Consider the following 19474-nt stretch of genomic DNA (forward strand, 5'->3'; position numbering starts at 1 on the left):
TGTATTATTTATTTATTTATTTATTATTTATTTATGATAAACACACTTCCGACGGATTTGGGGAGTGTTATCGATGTTGATGGTCCTTTCCCGGATATAGATCCGGCGCGTTCCGAAGCACTACTACTAGTCCGACCATCTCGGGAACGATTAATATGACCAGATTATACCTTCTGGGCCATCTAACTCGTTCCACCCTCTAGTTCCATGAGGAAATTGGGGTCGCCAGAGCCTCGCCTGCTAAATATATGTATGATACACTCAAACTTGTAACAGGAATCTCCTCGCGTAGGTGAGGTTAAAAATTGAGTTGCGGAAGCTTTGAAGCTATTAAGCTTTGTACTGCGCTTATCAACTCCTTGAATCCCAAACTTAGCAGATGTTTTGGTGAGGAACTCCAAAGATTATATTATTTCATTTATAGTAACTGCAAGGACTTTTCTACTACACTAAATAGTGTAATGTAATAATAAATTTTATTCATCTAATATTGTTAAATCATCCAAATTGAAATATAACAATAGAAATTTTCAGTATCTATAGATATCCTACAATTATTTAAATGTAAAATCAGTTATTGCATCAGCCTCCTCAATCAAACCGATCATAATTTTTGCTAATTCTGGTGTAGCTGCTGCTACTAAGTTAGGTTTCATAATTTGAAATTCATCGCCTTTGGTGTGACAGAGAACTCCTCCAGCTTCACGTAATATAACAGCAGCGCCCGCTATATCCCATGCCTGTAAATCCTCTACATGATAGCAATCGAAATTACCGCGTGCAACATAGCAAAGAGTCAAGGCGGCACTACCTATGCAACGGATGCTGAAAAATTTGAATATTTATTTAGTTCAATGTGTGAAAATTTTTTATTTTACTTTAATGTATACCCTGCACTATGAGCACCAAGTTTCGAAAGACGTTTCACATTTTTATCACGTACTCTAATGCTATGAATGAGGGAGATTTCGTAAGCTAAAACGGCATCGTTCATCTGAAATAAAAAGTCAAGATTTAATGTTTTTCATAATGTGCTACAAACATACATACATAGGTATGTATATTTATATACTCTAATTAGCGGATTTGAATGCCGTTTTTGTGTTTAGTATTCTGTCTCTAATAGTAAGCAAATCGTTGTAAGCCTTTTGCTTGTTTACATAACTGGCGCACATCTTAAATGACTGGGCCAAAGTTATATTTATCTGTACTGCTGTTATCTATGTATTTTAAGCACAATCTATATTTATAGCTTAAAGAATAGTTGGTGCGTGGCTTACAAAAAAGGGAATAAACTAATAACAAAAAAAATGCGATTCTATGCTTTTATAACTAAAACTATTTCGGCATTCTAGAAGCTTTAGACCTCTCTCTGCAAGCGAGCCCTTCCATTGTTTATGTAAAACTTATAACTTTTAAACCAGAACATTTGATATTACGGACTTGCGTTTTAGCATAAAACAATATATTCTATCTTTTCTTAATAAGTACTAATGCAATAACCCTACTCAGATGTCAACCTGTTCTATATTTTAACAATATCGTGAGCCTTTTACTTATCTAGATTTTATCTGTATCTGAGTAGTTTTAGACCTCAACGGTCGACCAATCCCTACCTTTCAAAGGTCCGGCATAAAAAACCTCGGCCCTCGTGCCGGTTAGGCGGGGCATTGCTGGGTATTGTTATCATTATTATACCCCCTTACAGTGCCCAGATAGAAGTTAGGTCAGAGTAACTCGTATCTCTCTAGGTAGTTTGCCTTCGTCCTCTGCAGGAGTTGATAATGTATATTGATAACAGGGTTCACCGGGCGCGAATCGACAAAGGTAATTACCGACTCAGTGTGGATTAGGCGTGGGGCCTTTTTTCGCTTTTCTGAATCAAACGGATGAGGGTTTATTTTGATGGAACTAAACAAAGTGGTTTATAAATGTGTCCCGTTTCATGGAATTTTTATGTGTTTTGCAAAAAGAATACATTTGACTTTATGCCAACATTTCACGGATAATGAAGTACTTCAAAGCTTTATCTTCAAACTTTCCCCCAATCTAGAATATTTTATCAAAAATAGCCCCGTTGATAACCATGCGTAAACTTAAATTTTTATTATATGTGTATAAAAGCCTTAAAATATGACCTTCATAGTGTTCACAACAGGCTTTTCAGTAGAAGATAACGACAGAACAGCTTTTGATACAGTAATAACCGGCAGGTCACTGCAAGATTAGGAGGGGTCCACATTTCTCCGGACGATATCGTCATAATTGTAAGAGCCAGGTTTAAGAGCATCCTCTTTGATATATTGCAATTGACGTTGACAAAGGAATGGTGTACAGAGGCTAAGCATCAACCCTAACAAGACTGCCAATATACACCTTACCAGGGGCAGAACACTGGGAGGGATGAGTCATCTGGATGGAGTACTGTGGTGAAGTACTAAGGTGAAGTACTACAAGAGCAATAATGGTGTGCAGACACATTGCATAAAAATCCTGGGGATGCAGCCCCAAGATCCCAAGATGGATGTACACTATGATAGTGAGACCCATCCTAGCGTATGGAACAGTTGCGTAGGTGTGTTGTTGTTGTTGTTGTTGTAGCGATAAGGTTGCTCCCCGAAGGCTTTGGGGAGTGTTATCGATGTGACGGTCCTTTGCCGGATACAGATCCGGGACGCTCCGGTACCATAGCACCATTAAGGTGCTAGCCCGACCATCTCGGGAACGATTTATGTGGTCACATTATACCTTCATGCCATTCCCTCCCTCCCCACCCCGAAGTTCCATGAGGAGGTTGCGTAGGCGTCAAGAGCAGCTTTGGTGACCGTACAGAAACACTCACCAAGCTCCAACGCTTAGGTTGACTTTGCATTACGGGAGCATTGCGAACATGCCAGACGGCACCAACGGCAATGCTGCGGCACTTTGGTAAACATTGCTGGAGAGGGATTGCAAGACCCTCAGCGGGTTAGGGGGTCAGAATATACCCGCGGTAGGTATGCCTGTCAAAAGAGGCGACTAAAATACCAAGGCTTCCCCAAGTCGGTTCTATGTACCGGAGCGACTCGGGATTTTTCCCGACCAAGGACTGTCATTTCAGTGTAACCCCATTTGTCATCCTCCCAGCAGCTCATTGCAGCAGGACTGCTCCATATTCTCTTGCTCCGGGAAGGTATCGAATCCAATCCGGGTCCGTCTCCTGACCCCGGTCATGAGAAATGGTTTTGCTGCATCTGCCGGAAAAGAATCTTTTTAGGACGGTCATACTCTGTGCAGTGTGTCTCGTGCAAGGGATGGTTGCATCGGACAGGTTGTTCTGGGCTTGATCCCAAAACCCGACGTCCACGTAACTTTTATAAATCTTTTGTGGCTCCTTGCTGTTTACGCCCAAGGGCGTCCCGTAGTCTACGTCTAAGCGTCCCCCACTACCTTCCAGCAGCCCCGCTGCTCAGCAAGCAACAACAAATACCCGCTGCTGCTCGCGCCCCACGGCGCCAACAACTCAAACAGCTGCTACCACTCATAACTACAATCTTCGTAGTAGAGTCGGAAGCAATGCTGAGCAACAGCCCCTGCCCCCGTCTTCTCCCCCCTCTTTTCCGGCAGCAATCGTGTAGGTCAGGGAAACAGACTCTTAGTCCCTACCTCCGTTTGCACCGTTTGCCAGCACAGAATATATATGTTTGCGACATCCGCCCAATGCAGCTCCTGCCTTGGGTGGTGCCACTTTCCTAGATGTTCTGGTCTCCGCGACGGCAACCCCCCGACGGGTTTTATCGCGCCATGTTGCCAGGTCGAAACCCCAAATCATCCGGGTACCCCAATGCTTGCCCAAGGACGCCCAGTCCCAGGGCCACAACAGCAATTGCGTCCTGGCCTTCCTCAACCCAGGCGTAGTCACCCGTCACTTACCCCCAGAATGGCGACGTCTCCCCCCATGCACTTCAGAATTCTGCAGTTAAACTGTAATGGACTAACTGGGAAGATTACGGAGATAGTCAATTTCATGAAGCGGTACAACATCCGCATTGCTGCGATTCAAGAGACTAAACTCACAGCACGATCTGCATTGCAGACCTGCTCTGGGTATAATGTCCACAGAAAAGATCGCGAGAGCGGAAATGGAGGCGGCCTCGCGTTTATAATACACCACTCTGTGCAATATCACATATTTGATCCTGACATCGACCGCAGGGACAATGTCTTAGAACATCAAGGCCTATCTGTCCGGTCAGGCGATGCAAACCTAGAAATCATCAACATCTACATCCCTCTGCCACCTGTTGCCCCAGTGGATACCGCCCTAATATCAGAGCCTTACTCACTGGCAACAAGCGCATTATCTTAGGCGATTTCAATGCCCATTCAAATTTGCGGGCGGACAGTAGGGGTGAGATGTTGGCGGATCAAATAGAAGAAACGACGTTCTGCACAATAAACGGAGACGCCCCCACACGTATGGTAGGAAGCTGTCACAGTTCGCCAGATATCTCAATCGTGAGCGCAGAACTCGTAAACTGCGTCAACTGGCAGCCGATGGTATCATTGGCATCAGACCACCTGCCTATACTTGTTTCGCTCGAGCGTACCGCCGACTTCATCGTCACCGAAAAACGCACTTTCATAAACTTTAAAAAAGGAAAGTGGGAAGAATATAAATCTTTTACAGACAACCTCTTTGCTGTCCTCCCTATCCCGACTGATGTCCGCCAAGGGGAGCGTGCCTTCCGCAAGGTCATTGAATCCGCCTCGGCACGTTTCATCCCCGCCGGGAGAATTCCCGAAATCCGGCCCCACTTCCCGGCGGAGGCCGCAAACTTAGCGAGAGAACGTGACCTTATAAGGCAGCTTGATCCAGGTGACCCCCAAATAAGGGATATAAACCAACGCATCAGATTGCTTGTGGATGAACACATCCGGGCGAAATGGGAGGAGCACCTAAGAGGTTGTAATCTCTCTACCGGTGTGGGTAAACTTTGGTCCACCGTAAAGTCCCTATCGAATTCGACTAAGCACAAAGACAAAGTTTCCATCGCCTTTGGCGACAAAGTGCTGTCGTATGCGAAAAAATGCGCGAGCGCTTTCTGCCGACAATATATAATGCATTCTACGGTCGACAAAGATAGACGGAGGGCCAACAGACACGCACATAAACACAAATTCAGCGCGTCACCAATCACCATCACCGCTAAAGAGGTTGAGGACGCCATTGGTCGCGCTAAACCATCCAAAGCAGTGGGCCCAGACGGCATAGCCATGCCGATGCTTAAAAGCCTAGGGAAAGAGGGTTTCAAATATTTAGCGCAGGTCTTCAATCTGTCTCTTTCCACCTTTGTCATACCCGAGAAATGGAAAATGGCCAAGGTGGTCCCGCTACTAAAGCCTGGTAAACCAGCTAACATAGGAGACTCGTATCGTCCGATATCTGGGTGGTCGGCAGGCATCGGAGCTATTTAGAAACGAAACATCAAAGCCAAGGAGAATTATACAAGGGGTGCCACAGGGTGGTGTCCTATCCCCACTTTTGTTTAATTTCTACATATCTAAGCTACCTTCACCACCGGAAGGAGTCACAATCGTTTTCTACGCCGATGACTGCACAGTAATGGCCACAGGCCCAGGCCCACAGATCGATGAGCTATGCAATAAAATAAACGGCTACCTCCCTGATCTCTCCAGTTTTTTCGCCTCGCGAAACCTGGCATTATCACCGACTAAATCTTCCGCGACCTTATTTACAACATGGACGTCCCAAATGTCGACCATTTTGAACATCCACGTCGATGGCTCTACGCTACGGACTGTCCTACACCCCAAAATCTTGGGTGTGACGTTTGATCAGGATTTATATTTTGGTGAGCACGCAGCCGCAATTGTTCCGAGAATTCAGAGCCGTAATAAAATCCTCAAACCCCTTGCTGGCAGTACCTGGGGAAAAGATAAATAAACGCTCATGACTACATACAAAGCAATTAGCCAGCAGATTACGTGCTACGCGTCACCCATATGGTCGCCAAGCCTAAAAACTACCCACTGGAAGAAGCTACAGGCCTGCCAAAATACTGCTCTCAGAATTGCCACGGGGTGTCTTCTTATGTCCCCAGAACACCATCTGCATAATGAGGCGAGAATACTCCCCATCAGGGAAAGAAACGAGATGCTGACCAAACAGTTCCTGTTGAATACCCAGAAACCTGGGCATCCCAACAGACATCTGATTGACGAGCCAGCACCGCCTAGAGGCTTAAGGACTCATCTCCGTAAGCATTTTGAGGAAATACGGCACCTGAGAACCCAGCCGTATGAAGCGAAAAAACACAAGCAGGTCCTTGGTGAACTCCACAAACAGGCGTCGGACCTTTATGCCGGGAATTGCCCGGTGAATCCAGTACTCAAAGTAAAGTATCCAAAACTTGCGGAAGAGGAACGCATACTCCCCAGGGAAACGCGTGTCACTCTGGCTCAACTTCGTTCTGGATACTGTAACAGGTTAAACTCTTACCTATCCAGAATCAACCCCGACATACGAAATGTATGCCCCGTTTGCAATGTGTCCCCACATGACACCAACCATCTCTTTAATTGTAATGTGGAACCAACGCCTCTAACACCCCTTTCTCTATGGTCCACCCCTGTTGAAACAGCAAGTTTCCTTGGACTCCCGTTAGAGGATATTGATGACAGTTTGTGATCGGTCGCGTCTGTTAGGTGGGGCGAAGCACTGCTACAACAACAACAACAACTAAAATACCAGATTCAAGGGGCTGTGTAGCGCAACCCTTCAGGTTGCCAGCGCAATATATAGCTTCTCCAAACCCAATTGTCAACCTCACCTATCCGCGGCGAATCCTGTTTCACTAACAGACGAGGCTCTGGCGACCCTAAGCTGAAGGTTTAATGTGGCCACATAAATCGTTTCCGAGATGGTCGGGCTAGCACCTTAATGGTGCTGTAGTACCGGAGCGTACCGGATCTGTATCCGGCAAAGGACCATCACATCTATAACACTCCCCAAAGCCTTCGGGGAGCAACCTTATCGCTACAACAACAACAACAACAGGGATTGCAAGAGGCAATTTAAAACAATCGAGGAATATGAAGAGACTGAAAGAGCAGATTCCAGTCATCCAACTTTCCAGGGATGGCATGAGGAAGTTGATCAAATTTAAGAAGCGTTTCAAAATATAGCTGGGGAATAAAAGTACGTGGGTCACTTCCATTGATCATATTCCCATATGTTACACATGATGGCTCGGAGAGGGCAGGAATCTTCAGCCCTAGAACCAAAATATCCGAACATTTTCCTAGCTGAAGTTATCGCCTCAAGCCGGTGTGCAGAGATAAATCTGTAGCGGAGATACACAAATGATAGAATTGTTATACTCAGAGACAATGAAGCCAATATCTTAAATTGAGATTAAATCAGCAACAACCCTTGAGTGCGTGGAGAGGTTAAATCGTTTAGGGGCTAACAACACCATACGTTTGGCTTGGGTACAGGGACTTAGAACGAGCAAGCGACAAGAAAGGCAGCGGCAGAAAAGCCAATAGGGCCTAAGCCCATCATGGCAATAAGGTCATACACTATAAGGGAGGAGCTCAGGAAAAAGTATGGCGAAATAACAACATTGTTGTACAGTGCAGTTATGGAAATATTTGCTTTGATAAAATAATAACAATTATTCAAACTAGATTGAGCAGTGAAACTCGGAGATATCAATTAGGCAAATCACAAGGTGTGCTATTCGCCGTATGTGCTCTGCTTTCATCAAATTTTATTTGGAAACCATGGAAACAACTCAAATTGTAAAACTTGACATGAGCACGACAGTCTTGTGAATTGACCAAATGATTTTGTTTGTTTTAGGAGGACGAGAGGAACTTATTTTAAAAATATTTTATAAAAACAAGCCACTAAATAATATACAAACATACATACTCACCGCAGTACAATTTCTCACATGAATCCGTTGTCCATTCAAATACGCGCCGTGCCCTTTTCTTGCCGAATACATTTCATTTGCAATTGGATTGTAAACAATACCCACAACTAATTCCTTATTAATACTCAAACCAACTGATATACACCAATGTGGTATGCGATGTATAAAATTTGTTGTACCATCAATAGGATCAATAATCCAAGTGGGCGCATCAGTCAATTCTGGTAATTGACCAGTCGCCGCAACAGATTCTTCGCCAATAAATTTTGACTCGGGAAACGCTTTTTGCAAACCCGCAACAAGCATGTCTTCAATTTCTTTATCATATTTAGTGACTAAATCGTAAAATGACGATTTTTGTTCATAATCCGCCTGTTTGCTGCTGTAACCATCACGCACAGATGGACCACATTTCATAACCAATTGTAAAGCAATATCATAATAGTTTTGTATGCTATTCACGAAATCCTCACTATTCTTTGACATTTTTGTTGCTATTAAAGGTTTATCACTTTTTGAGTATTGTTTGTTATTTATTGTAGTATTAAGTGTTTATTAATTCTTGATTAACGCGCCTGTGAAGTGGTTGTGCTGCTCGTGTTGCTGACCGCAAAGTCGATGTAATGTGTTCGTTTGTTTTGTTTTTGCTTAGTATTTTTACTATTATTTAAATTTATTCAGCAACGAAAATACTTCTTAGTAGTTGTTGCTACTGCTGCTGTCTTTGCTGAATAAATTAGTCGCATTCTGTGACATCGAAAACAACTGACTTTGTGGCGGAAGCATATACATATTTTTATATAAGTTGGAATATTTTGTTATTATTAAAACAAGTAAGGACGGGACTGTCTTCGGCTGTACCGAAGACTTCATAACTTTCATGAATGGGGCTGAACAATAATCTTATCCCCTCGTAATCTCCAAATAATGGGATGTATAAGATAAGAAATATATAGTGAACAGATGTATATACCTAAACGATTTTTAAGATAAATATAAAATAAAAAATGGCAAAAAAAGCCCTTATCTGAACGATCGGTTGTATGGGATATATATAATATATAGCTCCGATCTAAATGATTTTTACAGAAAATCTATGATATATTAGAATAAATATCACCAAGGTTAACGTTTTTATATTGGGAATTAAGGGAGAAATTGCCAAAAATCTTTCTATCTGAACGATCGGGTGTATGGGATATATACTATATATAGCTCCGATCAAAGTGATTTTTTCAGAAAATCTTCTATGATATATTAAAATATATATCACCGAGTTTCACGTTTATACTTTCTAAATTAAGGGAGAAATGGCCAAAAATCTTTCTATCTGAACGATCGGTTGTATGGGATATAGCTATATAGCTCCGATCAAAGTGATTTTTTCAGGATATCTATGATATATTAGAATAAATATAACCAATTTTAACGTTTTTATATTGGAAATTAAGGGAGAAATTGCCAAAAATCTGTCTATCTGAACGATCGGTTGTATGGGATATATACTATATATAGCTCCGATCAAAGTGATTTTTTCAGAAAATCTTCTATGATATATTAAAATATATATCACCGAGTTTCACGTTTATACTTTCTAAATTAAGGGAGAAATGGCCAAAAATCTTTCTATCTGAACGATCGGTTGTATGGGATATAACTATATAGCTCCGATCAAAGTGATTTTTTCAGGATATCTTCTATGATATATTAGAATATATATCACTGAGTTTCACGTTTATACTTTCTAAATTGCGGCAGGAATGACCAAAATCGTCTTATCTGAACGATCGTTTTTATGGGTGATATATGTTATAGTGGCCCGATCCTACCGGATCCGACAAATGTCTAATATAATACAAAAATACATCCTTGTGCCAAATTTCATTGAGATGTCTCAAAATTTGAGGGACTAGTTTGCGTTCAAACAGTCAGACGGACACGACTATATCAACTCAGTTCGTCGCCCTGATCAATTCGTTATACTTAATGGTGAGTCTATCTTCTATATTTCTCAACGTTACAAACATCGGACCAAAGTTAATATACCATTTCATGTTCATGAAAGGTATAATGAGATTATTGAAGAGAGCGCGCACCATCGATCGAGAGAGCAAAAGTTTGCATAAGTGCGCAGAGTAAACAAAACACGGAGAAAAACTTTTTCGTTTGAGAAAATGGTGACGCAATATTAGCTTTTGTTGTTTGCTCTTGAATGTGTGAGAACTATTAATTAGCTACATTTTTAGATTCTAAAATTTAGAAGGAACCAACCACGGTTGCCACAGCCTGTTTTCATTTGGGACCAAAATTCGTCGAAAAAAGGAGCAAATTTAAAAAAAAGGACCCAATTTCAAAAAAAGGACCAACATTTGTTTTCATTTAGTGGTATACAAACAACGTAATAGTCAACAACTTAAAAAGTACAAAACAACACGACGTTACAAACAAACAAAATCAATTAAAATTGATGATAATTATTGATGATGATAATTAAATACATTTTATGACATATGGACATAGTTTAAGTCTTATACACATATGTATATATTTAACAAGTAAGGAAGGCTAAGTTCGGGTGTAACCGAACATTACATACTCACCTGAGAGCTTTGGAGACAAAATAAGGGAAAATCACCATGTAGGAAAATGAACCTAGGGTAACCCTGGAATGTGTTTGTATGACATGTGTATCAAATGGAAGGTATTAAAGAGTATTTTAAAAGGGAGTGGGACATAGTTCTATAGGTGGACGCCATTTCGGGATATCGCCATAAAGGTGGACTAGGGATGACTAGAATGTGCTTGTACGATATGGGAATCAAATGAAAGGCGTTTATGAGCATTTTAAAAGGTAGTGGGTCTTAGTTCTATAGGTCGACGCCTTTTCGAGATATCGCCATAAAGGTGGTCCAGGGGTGACTCTAGAATGTGTTTGTACGATATGGGTATCAAATTAAAGGTATTAATGAGGGTTTTAAAAGGGAGTGGCCCTTAGTTGTATATGTGAAGGCGTTTTCGAGATATCGCCCAAAATGTGGACCAGGGTGACCCAGAACATCATCTGCCTGGTACCGCTAATTTATTTATATATGTAATACAACGAACAGTATTCCTGCCAATTTTACCAGGGCTTTTGATTTTGCCCTGCAGAACTTTTTCATTTTATTCTACTTAATATGGAAGGTGTCAAACCCATTTTACAAAGTTTTCTCTAAAGTTATATTTTGCGTCAATAAACCAATCCAATTACAATGTTTCATCCCTTTTTTCGCATTTGGTATAGAATCATGGCATTTTTTTAATTTTTCGTAATTTTCGATATCGAAAAAGTGGGCGTGGTCATAGTCGGATTTCGGCCATTTTTTATACCAAGATAAAGTGAGTTCAGGTAAGTACGTGAACTGATTTTAGTAAAGATATATTGATGTTTGCTCAAGTTATCGTGTTAGGGGCCGAGCGGAAGGAGAGACGTCGACTTTGTATAAAAACTGGGCGTGGCTTCAACCGATTTAGCCCATTTTCACAGAAAACAGTTACTGTCATAGAATCTATGCCCCTACCAAATTTCACAAGGATTGGTTAATTTTTGTTCGACTTATGACATTTAAAGTATTCCAGACAAATTAAATGAAAAAGGGCGGAGCCATGCCCATTTTGAAATTTTCTCTTATTTTTGTATTTTGGTGCACCATATCATAACTGGAGGTGAATTTTGACATAATTTACTTATATACTGTAAAGATATTCAATTTTTTCTTATAATTTGACTTTCGTCATCCGATTTTGCTAATTTTTATTTAGCACACATAAAGGAATAGGAGTAACGGTCTTGCCAAATTTCATCATGATATCTTCAACGACTGCCAAATTACGGCTTGCAAAACTTGCAAATTACATTCTTTCAAAAGTGGGCGTTGCGACGCCCATTGTCCAAAATTTTACTAATTTTCTATTCTACGTCATAAGGCCAACCCACCTACCAAGTTTCATCGCATTATCCGTCTTTGGTAATGAATTATCGCACTTTTTGCGTTTTTCGAAATTTTCGATATCGAAAAAGTGAGCGTGGTTATAGTCCGATTTCGTTCGTTCAACAAGATAGCTCAAAATTTACTCAAGTTATCGTGTTTAAGGACGGACGGACGGAAATTGCTAAATAAATTTCTCTTTTCGGCCAGGTCGTTTTGATATATAGAAGTCTATATCTATCTCGATTAGTTTATGCCGTTATACTGTTTTCACACAGAAACTTAATGATCTGTTGTTGTTGTAGCGATTAGGTTACTCCCCGAAGGCTTTGGGGAGTGTTATCGATGTGATGGTCATTTGTCGGATACAGATCCGATACGATCCGGAAACAGCACCATTAAGGTGCTGGCCCGACCATCTCAGAAACGATTTATATGGCCACATTAAACCTTCAGGCCATCCCTCCCTCCCCACCCCCAAGTTCCCTGAGGAGCTTGGGGTCGCCAGAGCCTCGTCTGTTAGTGAAACGGGATTCGCCGCTCGAAGGTGAGGTTGACAATTGGGTTGGAGAAGCTATATATTGCGCTACACAACCCCTTGAATCCCACAACCCCTTGATCTCATTTCACCTGCTAATGAAATCGTAAATTTTTTGCTTTCACACAGAAGTAACTGCTCGATTAGTGTGAAGGATGAGACAGACAATCAGGGCGGAACGATACAAGGTGGGAGCATGGTGACATACCTACAAACAAAAAAAATTCCATGTACTTGTAAATTCGATGGACAAATGTCAAAATCGTACTGCGCCGGTAGTTGATGTATCAAATCAAATAAAAAAGGTTATAAGCAGCTGTTCGATGCGGCCACCTTGTATCGTTCCGCCATGCAGACAATGACATTTGCTTTGACAAATGACATTTTTAAGCACGAACACACTACAAACTAAGAAGCGGAAACGGAAGCGGAACGCTGCCAACAGAGTTGCATTGTGCTTTTGACTTCATTAGGCATTCGATTAGCTACTAATGAAATAATAATAGATTCGAAATTTGTAGGGAAGATTGAGCTCAATAAGCGTCTTAATGTAGAAAACTGCCTTTATTATTCAATAAGCCTTCTGTGTCAAAACAGTATTATACTGTTTTCACACAGAAACTTAATGATCTCATTTCACCTGCTAATGAAATCGTAAATTTTTTGCTTTCATACAGAAGTAGCTGCTCGATTAGTATGAAGGATGAGACAGACAATCATGGCGGAACGATACAAGGTGGGAGCATGGTGACATACCTACAAACAAAAAAAATTCCATGTACTTGTAAATTCGATGGACAAATGTCAAAATCGTACTGCGCCGGTAGTTGATGTATCAAATCAAATAAAAAAGGTTATAATCAGCTGTTCGATGCGGCCACCTTGTATCGTTCCGCCATGCAGACAATGACATTTGCTTTGACAAATGACATTTTTAAGCACTGAACACACCAAAAACTAAGAAGCGGAAACGGAAGCGGAAAGCTGCCAACAGAGTTGCATTGTGCTTTTGACTTCATTAGGCATTCGATTAGCTACTAATGAAATAATAATAGATTCGAATTTTGTAGGGAAGATTGAGCTCAATAAGCGTCTTAATGTAGAAAATTGCCTTTATTATTCAATAAGCCGTCTGTGTGAAAATAGTATTACGGATTACCGTTATGCGAATTAAGTTAATATAAGCTATCATCCGGTGGTAAAATCCTGAGCCAGATAAATAATTTTGCATGTAAATACAACAACAACGATTTGAGCCAGATAAATCCAGATAGAAGTCTGGTTCAATCTGTGAGCCAGATAATTTGTTAATTACTTCTTTTTAGGTTGGCAACGCGGCCTTTAATATACCTATTCTTTCAAAAATAGATGTCGCTGCTTAGCCTTTCGCCGTATGAGTTAAATGAAAAACAGCGGCGACATCTGCCTATCACATTTCACGTGTGCGAAAATTTCACAACATCTGCTTCTCAAGTCTCAATGATCCAGAGCATTCCCGTGAGAATTGAGCGTGAGCCGGAGCTGTAAAGCTCACTGAAAGACGGCAATACTCTGTGAGTTCTGCTCAGCTGAGTATAAAAGCTTAAAGCATATGGCCCGTAGTCATAGTCGAAATAAAATAGATTTTTATTGGTTTAAACATGGTTCTAAATTAAATATCATTGTAAGTCTGTTATAGTCCACTTAAACACGATTTTATCTCTAAAAAAGTATTTTAAATTTAAAATGACATCAGCCCTATTTTAATTTTTTAAAATAGGTTTTAAGTTGGTGGTCTGCTGTCAAAAGTTGCGAGAAATTAAACAATTTGCTATTTAAACGCGATGAACTTAAATGGAAGTGAAAAAAGGCTTCCCCGACAAGCAAATATACGTCGGGAACTAACTTCTTATACCTAGAATGCGTATTAATAATATGTTTGTGACGAAAATTACACAATTTTAAAATGTGCGATGGTTACTTGCCTCCACATATGCGAAATTTTTAATTAAGATTATTCCGCATTCATAGATATTTGTGAGTTTTGTTATTTTAGTATTTTTTGAGGAAAAGGTAGCATCCTATACTGATTTTGGCATTAAATTTAGAAATAAATATTCAATGGAAGGAATTATTTACCACGGGCGTCGATTTTTAATACATGTCAAAAAATTTCGGGAGAGGTGTGAAATGACGCGTTTTAATTTCGGAAGCAATAATCCGAAAGCGGCAAAGTAATACTTGCACTGTGTCACGATATTTTTCCAAAAAAAAAGCTTAAGACTTTCATGTGGTTGATGTAATTTCGGTAATATTATTGTTCATAGGAAATAATTAACTAAAAGGCGTTTTGCGCTGATACAATTTTCACCAGTTTCGCACCCATTTGAGTGTAATTATTCGGTTTTTTGTGAATATCTATTAATAAAATAATAATTTCTTATTTCCGACTTCTAATTATTGAATTACATTACACAATTCTTGAATTCAATTTTGTTGGCATTTCCGTTTGTGTCTCCTATTCCCCTTTACATTTGCCAATTCCACTTAAAAGAAAGCGTGCAATTAAAACACGGAATACAACAAGAGTTAGCAACATAAATTTTCCTTCCCACTCTTAGTCTATGTTATGATCGACTTGATGATTTTCGAATGTAAAAGGGACTTACACTTTGCAGGTCCATGTACAAAGGCTCAACATTTTAGGTCAATTCTTTCCTATGGAAAACTATTGCCCCTATTACCGTTTACAACTCAACTCTGGTTGGGTTGAATTTTCGCAATTTGGTATTACAGATTACAACTCAACCTGTCAAAAAAAATTTCGGTTGAGTTGTCTAGCCTTACAACTTTTTGTGGCATTGCCGTTTACAACCTTGTGTTGGTGTAGTTGTCAAAGACGTCAAAATCTTACAACTGCTTACTAGCAGTTGTCTCATACAATTTTGCAGTTGTTTTGAAAAAATGTTACGTTTTAGAAGACGGTTCACCACCTAATTTTTAACAAAAATTTTCAAAGTTGGTATCAAAAGACACGTTTCGACCTCCGATTTAAGAATCCGAAAACAAAAATTGTAATTCTTTACGACAGCATGACACTGCTAATACGCGTCCAAAAATATCGAGAGAGGTGCCAAAAGACGCTATTAATCTCGAGAACAATAATTCGAAAGCGGAAAATAAACATTTTATCTCTGTCCGGAGATATTTTCAGTTGAAGTTGGCGATTTTCATGTGGTTGTTGTAATGTTGTTGTCTTTTTTCGGTTTGTGTTTAATATCTTTTGAACGAGTTAAAATTTGTATTTTCCGCCTTCGGATTATTAATGCTGATGTCAAGACGCGTCGTTTAATACCTCTCTCGATATTTTTGGACACGTATTAACAGTGTCATGCTGTCGTAAAGAATTACTACAAACATTAATTCTAATAAAATCTAATTTCATGTGGTTGTTGTATTTTGCCAGATTTTTTGTATACAGCAATGCAGAAAGGTGTTGGACCCAACCAGGATTATTTTTACGAATCGCGGCCAAAGGCTGCCAACGCAGAAAGATGTTCTGTGCAAAAAAACTGTGGACCGGGCCTCATATTTCGGACCCTCTCGGGCCATTTTGAAATAAAATTTTTAATTTTCGCTTTCGAATCCTAAAAACGGAGATGGAAACCCGTCTTTTGATACCACCTTTGATAAGAGTTAGATGGTGCACGGGCTTATAAAACGTTACCAAAAAAAAACAAAAAATGTAAAGCCGGTAGTTAAACCTTTTTTAATCAAACAATAATAAACAATTTTGTACACATTTCTAGAAAAACCAACGTTTAAACGAATTACATTGAATAACTTTTTGACTTTATTGATATTCCATAGTTGGACGAGGCTGGTCGCAGTTTGGATACAGCCAAGATAGGTGAAATTATGCGAGTCCCATTGATACTAATCACTACTCCTGGGAATCCTATTTGAGTAAAATACAGTTTTTTCTGTTAGGGTTTTAATCTACTTCGCACAAATACGCTTCTCAATTATATCTAATACCAGTCCAACACTAAAATCATTTCCACAGCATATTTGATAGCTGCCGTCAGCAAGGAATCGGAGTGTGGCGCATAATTTTAAAATACGAACGCGTATGCGGAAATGGTTCTTAATTTTGTTTAGTACTGAGTAAAATGCTTCCTTTACAATCTGCAAAATAACTTCATATGAAGCTCATTATTTGTCACTTAAACATTTTCTTACTTGGTGCTTGGTAGTTCCAAGGGATTGGAATGATCACGCAAATGTTTCCGTATTCGCGACATGTCAATCACCAACATTTTCGCCAGTTTAAAATAGATTTCATATAACATTAATAAAAAAATCACATTTAAAAATGCTTAAATTTCTGCCACAAATTGATCAGCTGTTCATTTATCTGTCAAATCATCACTTTCTTAGCTTGGCAGCACCAATTCAACTTCAACTGAAATAAGTTGTAATTCGTAATACCAAACAGGAGTTGAGTTGTCTGAAAGTTGAGTTGTTTTAATTACAACCCAACCAAGTTGAGTTGTGTACCGTAATAGGCCCTTATAATAAAACCCCTTTATTTATGCTGACTTTGCGAAGACAAAGCTAAATTTGATTTAACTTGATTATCATTGAATGTCCTGCATACTTATTAGTATCGAGGTTAGATATATCCCTATTCGGTTTCGGGTCTATTAAATTAAACGGCTTTAGAGGTTAGGGCCACCTAACATTTAAGGTTTGCATCATTTTGGCCGTCACATCTGTCTTAATGGAAAAAACTTTTCTTTACAACATTTTTACAAACTATATATAAACTATTCAACATAAATACGAGTGTATGAGTGAATCGCCTTGTTGCTTCCTTTGCTTTAAGGAGCCCAAATCCGCTTTAACTACCTATTCGTTTATGTTGCGAGATTTAAATAATTTTTTAAGAACGAAATTAAGTAAATTTTCTTTAAATAAGTATGTTCACGTTCAATTAATAGATTGTTTACTCAATTTTAAATTGACGGCTGATAAAAAAAAAAAAAAACTGCGAATTTTTACAAAACGTTTGCTAATAACTTTTAAATAGAATTGAATGATAATTATTCGCCACCGGATTATGATCAAAACGCGTTTCAGGTACTCCTTGGCAATTTTTGTGGTATTTTAAGAGTTTTTGTCAAGTAAAAAACAAGTAAGGACGGGACTGTCTTCGGCTGTGCCGAAAACTTCATACCTTTCATGAATGGGGCTGAACAATAATCTTATCCCGTTCGTAATCTCCAAATAATCGGATGTATAAGATAAGAAATATATAGTGAACAGATGTACATACCTAAACGATTTTTAAGATAAATACAAAATAAAAAATGGCAAAAAACCTCCTTATCTGAACGATCGGTTGTATGGGATATATATTATATATAGCTCCGATAGAAATGATTTTTACAGGAAATCTTCTATGATATATTAGAATATATATCACCAAGTTTCACGTTTTTATATTGGAAACTAAGGGAGAAATGGCAAAAAAAATCTTTCTATCTGAACGATCGGTTGTATGGGAAAGGTATATACTATATACATATAGCTCCGATCAAAGTGATTTTTTCAGGAAATCTATGATATATTAAAATAAATATCACCAAATTGAACGTTTTTATATTGGAAATTAAGGGAGAAATGGCTAAAAATCTTTCTATCTGAACGATCGGTTATATGGGATATATATTATATATAGCTCCGATGGAGATGATTGTTTCATGAAATCTTCTATGATATATTAGAATAAATATCACCAAGTTTAACGTTTTTATATTGGAAATTAGGGAGAAATTGCTAAAAATCATTCTATCTGAACGATCGGTTGTATGTGATATATACTATATATAGCTCCGATCGAAGTGATTTTTTCAGTATATCTTCTATGATATATTAGAATATATATCACCGAGTTTCACGTTTACACTTTCTAAATTGCGGCAGGAATGGCCAAAATCGTCTTATTTGAACGATCGGTTGTATGGGAGATATATGCTATAGTGGTCCGATCCTACCGGATCCGACAAATGTCTAATATAATACAAAAATACATCCTTGTGCCAAATTTCATTGAGATATCTCAAAAGGGACTAATATGCGTTCAAACAGACAGACGGACGGACATACGGACATGGCTATATCACCTCAGTTCGTCGCGCTGATCAATTCGGTATACTTAATGGTGAGTCTATCTTCTATATTTCTCAACGTTACAAACATCGGAGCAAAGTTAATATACCATTTCATGTTCATGAAAGGTATAATTATAATTGTTTATACGTGGAGTCAAGTAACCACGGTTGTAAGGAACAGGGTGAACTTTTAAAACTTCTAAAAAATTTCTTCATAGCGCCAATCAATGCCTTTTTTCATGCGGATACCCTGTCCATGCTTATTTTAGCTCATAACTGTGTTTAGTATGTCTATGACAGACCAAAATTTTTAATCCCATTTTTAATTTAGGCAAGATTTTAACTAAAGAGTATTTTAGTCAGCGACTATGATTACGGGCCTATATGTTTATAATATATTCTGGGCTACATCGAAAAAAACGTATAATAAAAACAGTTTTATATCGTTCATTGTATAACTTTTCTAGGATCAGCCTATGTCTTTCACCGACCAAACGTAATGAGGACCTGGGTTTTGCTTACAAAGATCTTGGGCTAACATTATGTGGTTGATTGAAAACACTTTTCGTTCATACTATTTCTATAAAAGCTTACTTTTTCCCAAAAAGCTAAAACGTTTACATCAGGCTTAAAATCACAATTTAATAGTCTTAAAAGCTTCCATTGTGTAACAATGGTATATTGATCGCACTTTATCAAGTACAAAAAGTTATTTATTAATGGTACTATAGAAGTTTCGGTTTCTGCTAATACATTGTCGGGCGTAATTGTACATACAACTTGTATCTCACATCTAGAAAAATCAAAGCGTTTTTGCATTTGCTTTAAGAGTTCAACCGCAAGTCGTTGTACTTCCAACAAAAATATTTT

At 38.9% G+C, this 19474-nt stretch overlaps 2 protein-coding genes across 2 annotated transcripts in view; one reads left to right on the plus strand and one right to left on the minus strand.

Moving 5' to 3' along the window:
• brm (ATP-dependent helicase brm) overlaps positions 1-19474 on the plus strand; it is a 105611-nt gene that overhangs the window by 3579 nt on the left and 82558 nt on the right. The window lies entirely within an intron of this gene.
• On the minus strand, positions 435-8709 carry LOC137251631 (uncharacterized). The gene is made up of 3 exons (XM_067786326.1): positions 7944-8709; positions 891-994; positions 435-825 (listed from the first exon to the last, which is right to left on the minus strand). The coding sequence occupies exons 1-3, from the start codon at positions 8427-8429 to the stop codon at positions 555-557; spliced, it is 861 nt and encodes a 286-aa protein (XP_067642427.1). The 5' UTR covers positions 8430-8709; the 3' UTR covers positions 435-554.

Source organism: Eurosta solidaginis, chromosome 5 (assembly GCF_040869045.1).
Source record: "Eurosta solidaginis isolate ZX-2024a chromosome 5, ASM4086904v1, whole genome shotgun sequence".
Taxonomy (NCBI): domain Eukaryota; kingdom Metazoa; phylum Arthropoda; class Insecta; order Diptera; family Tephritidae; genus Eurosta; species Eurosta solidaginis.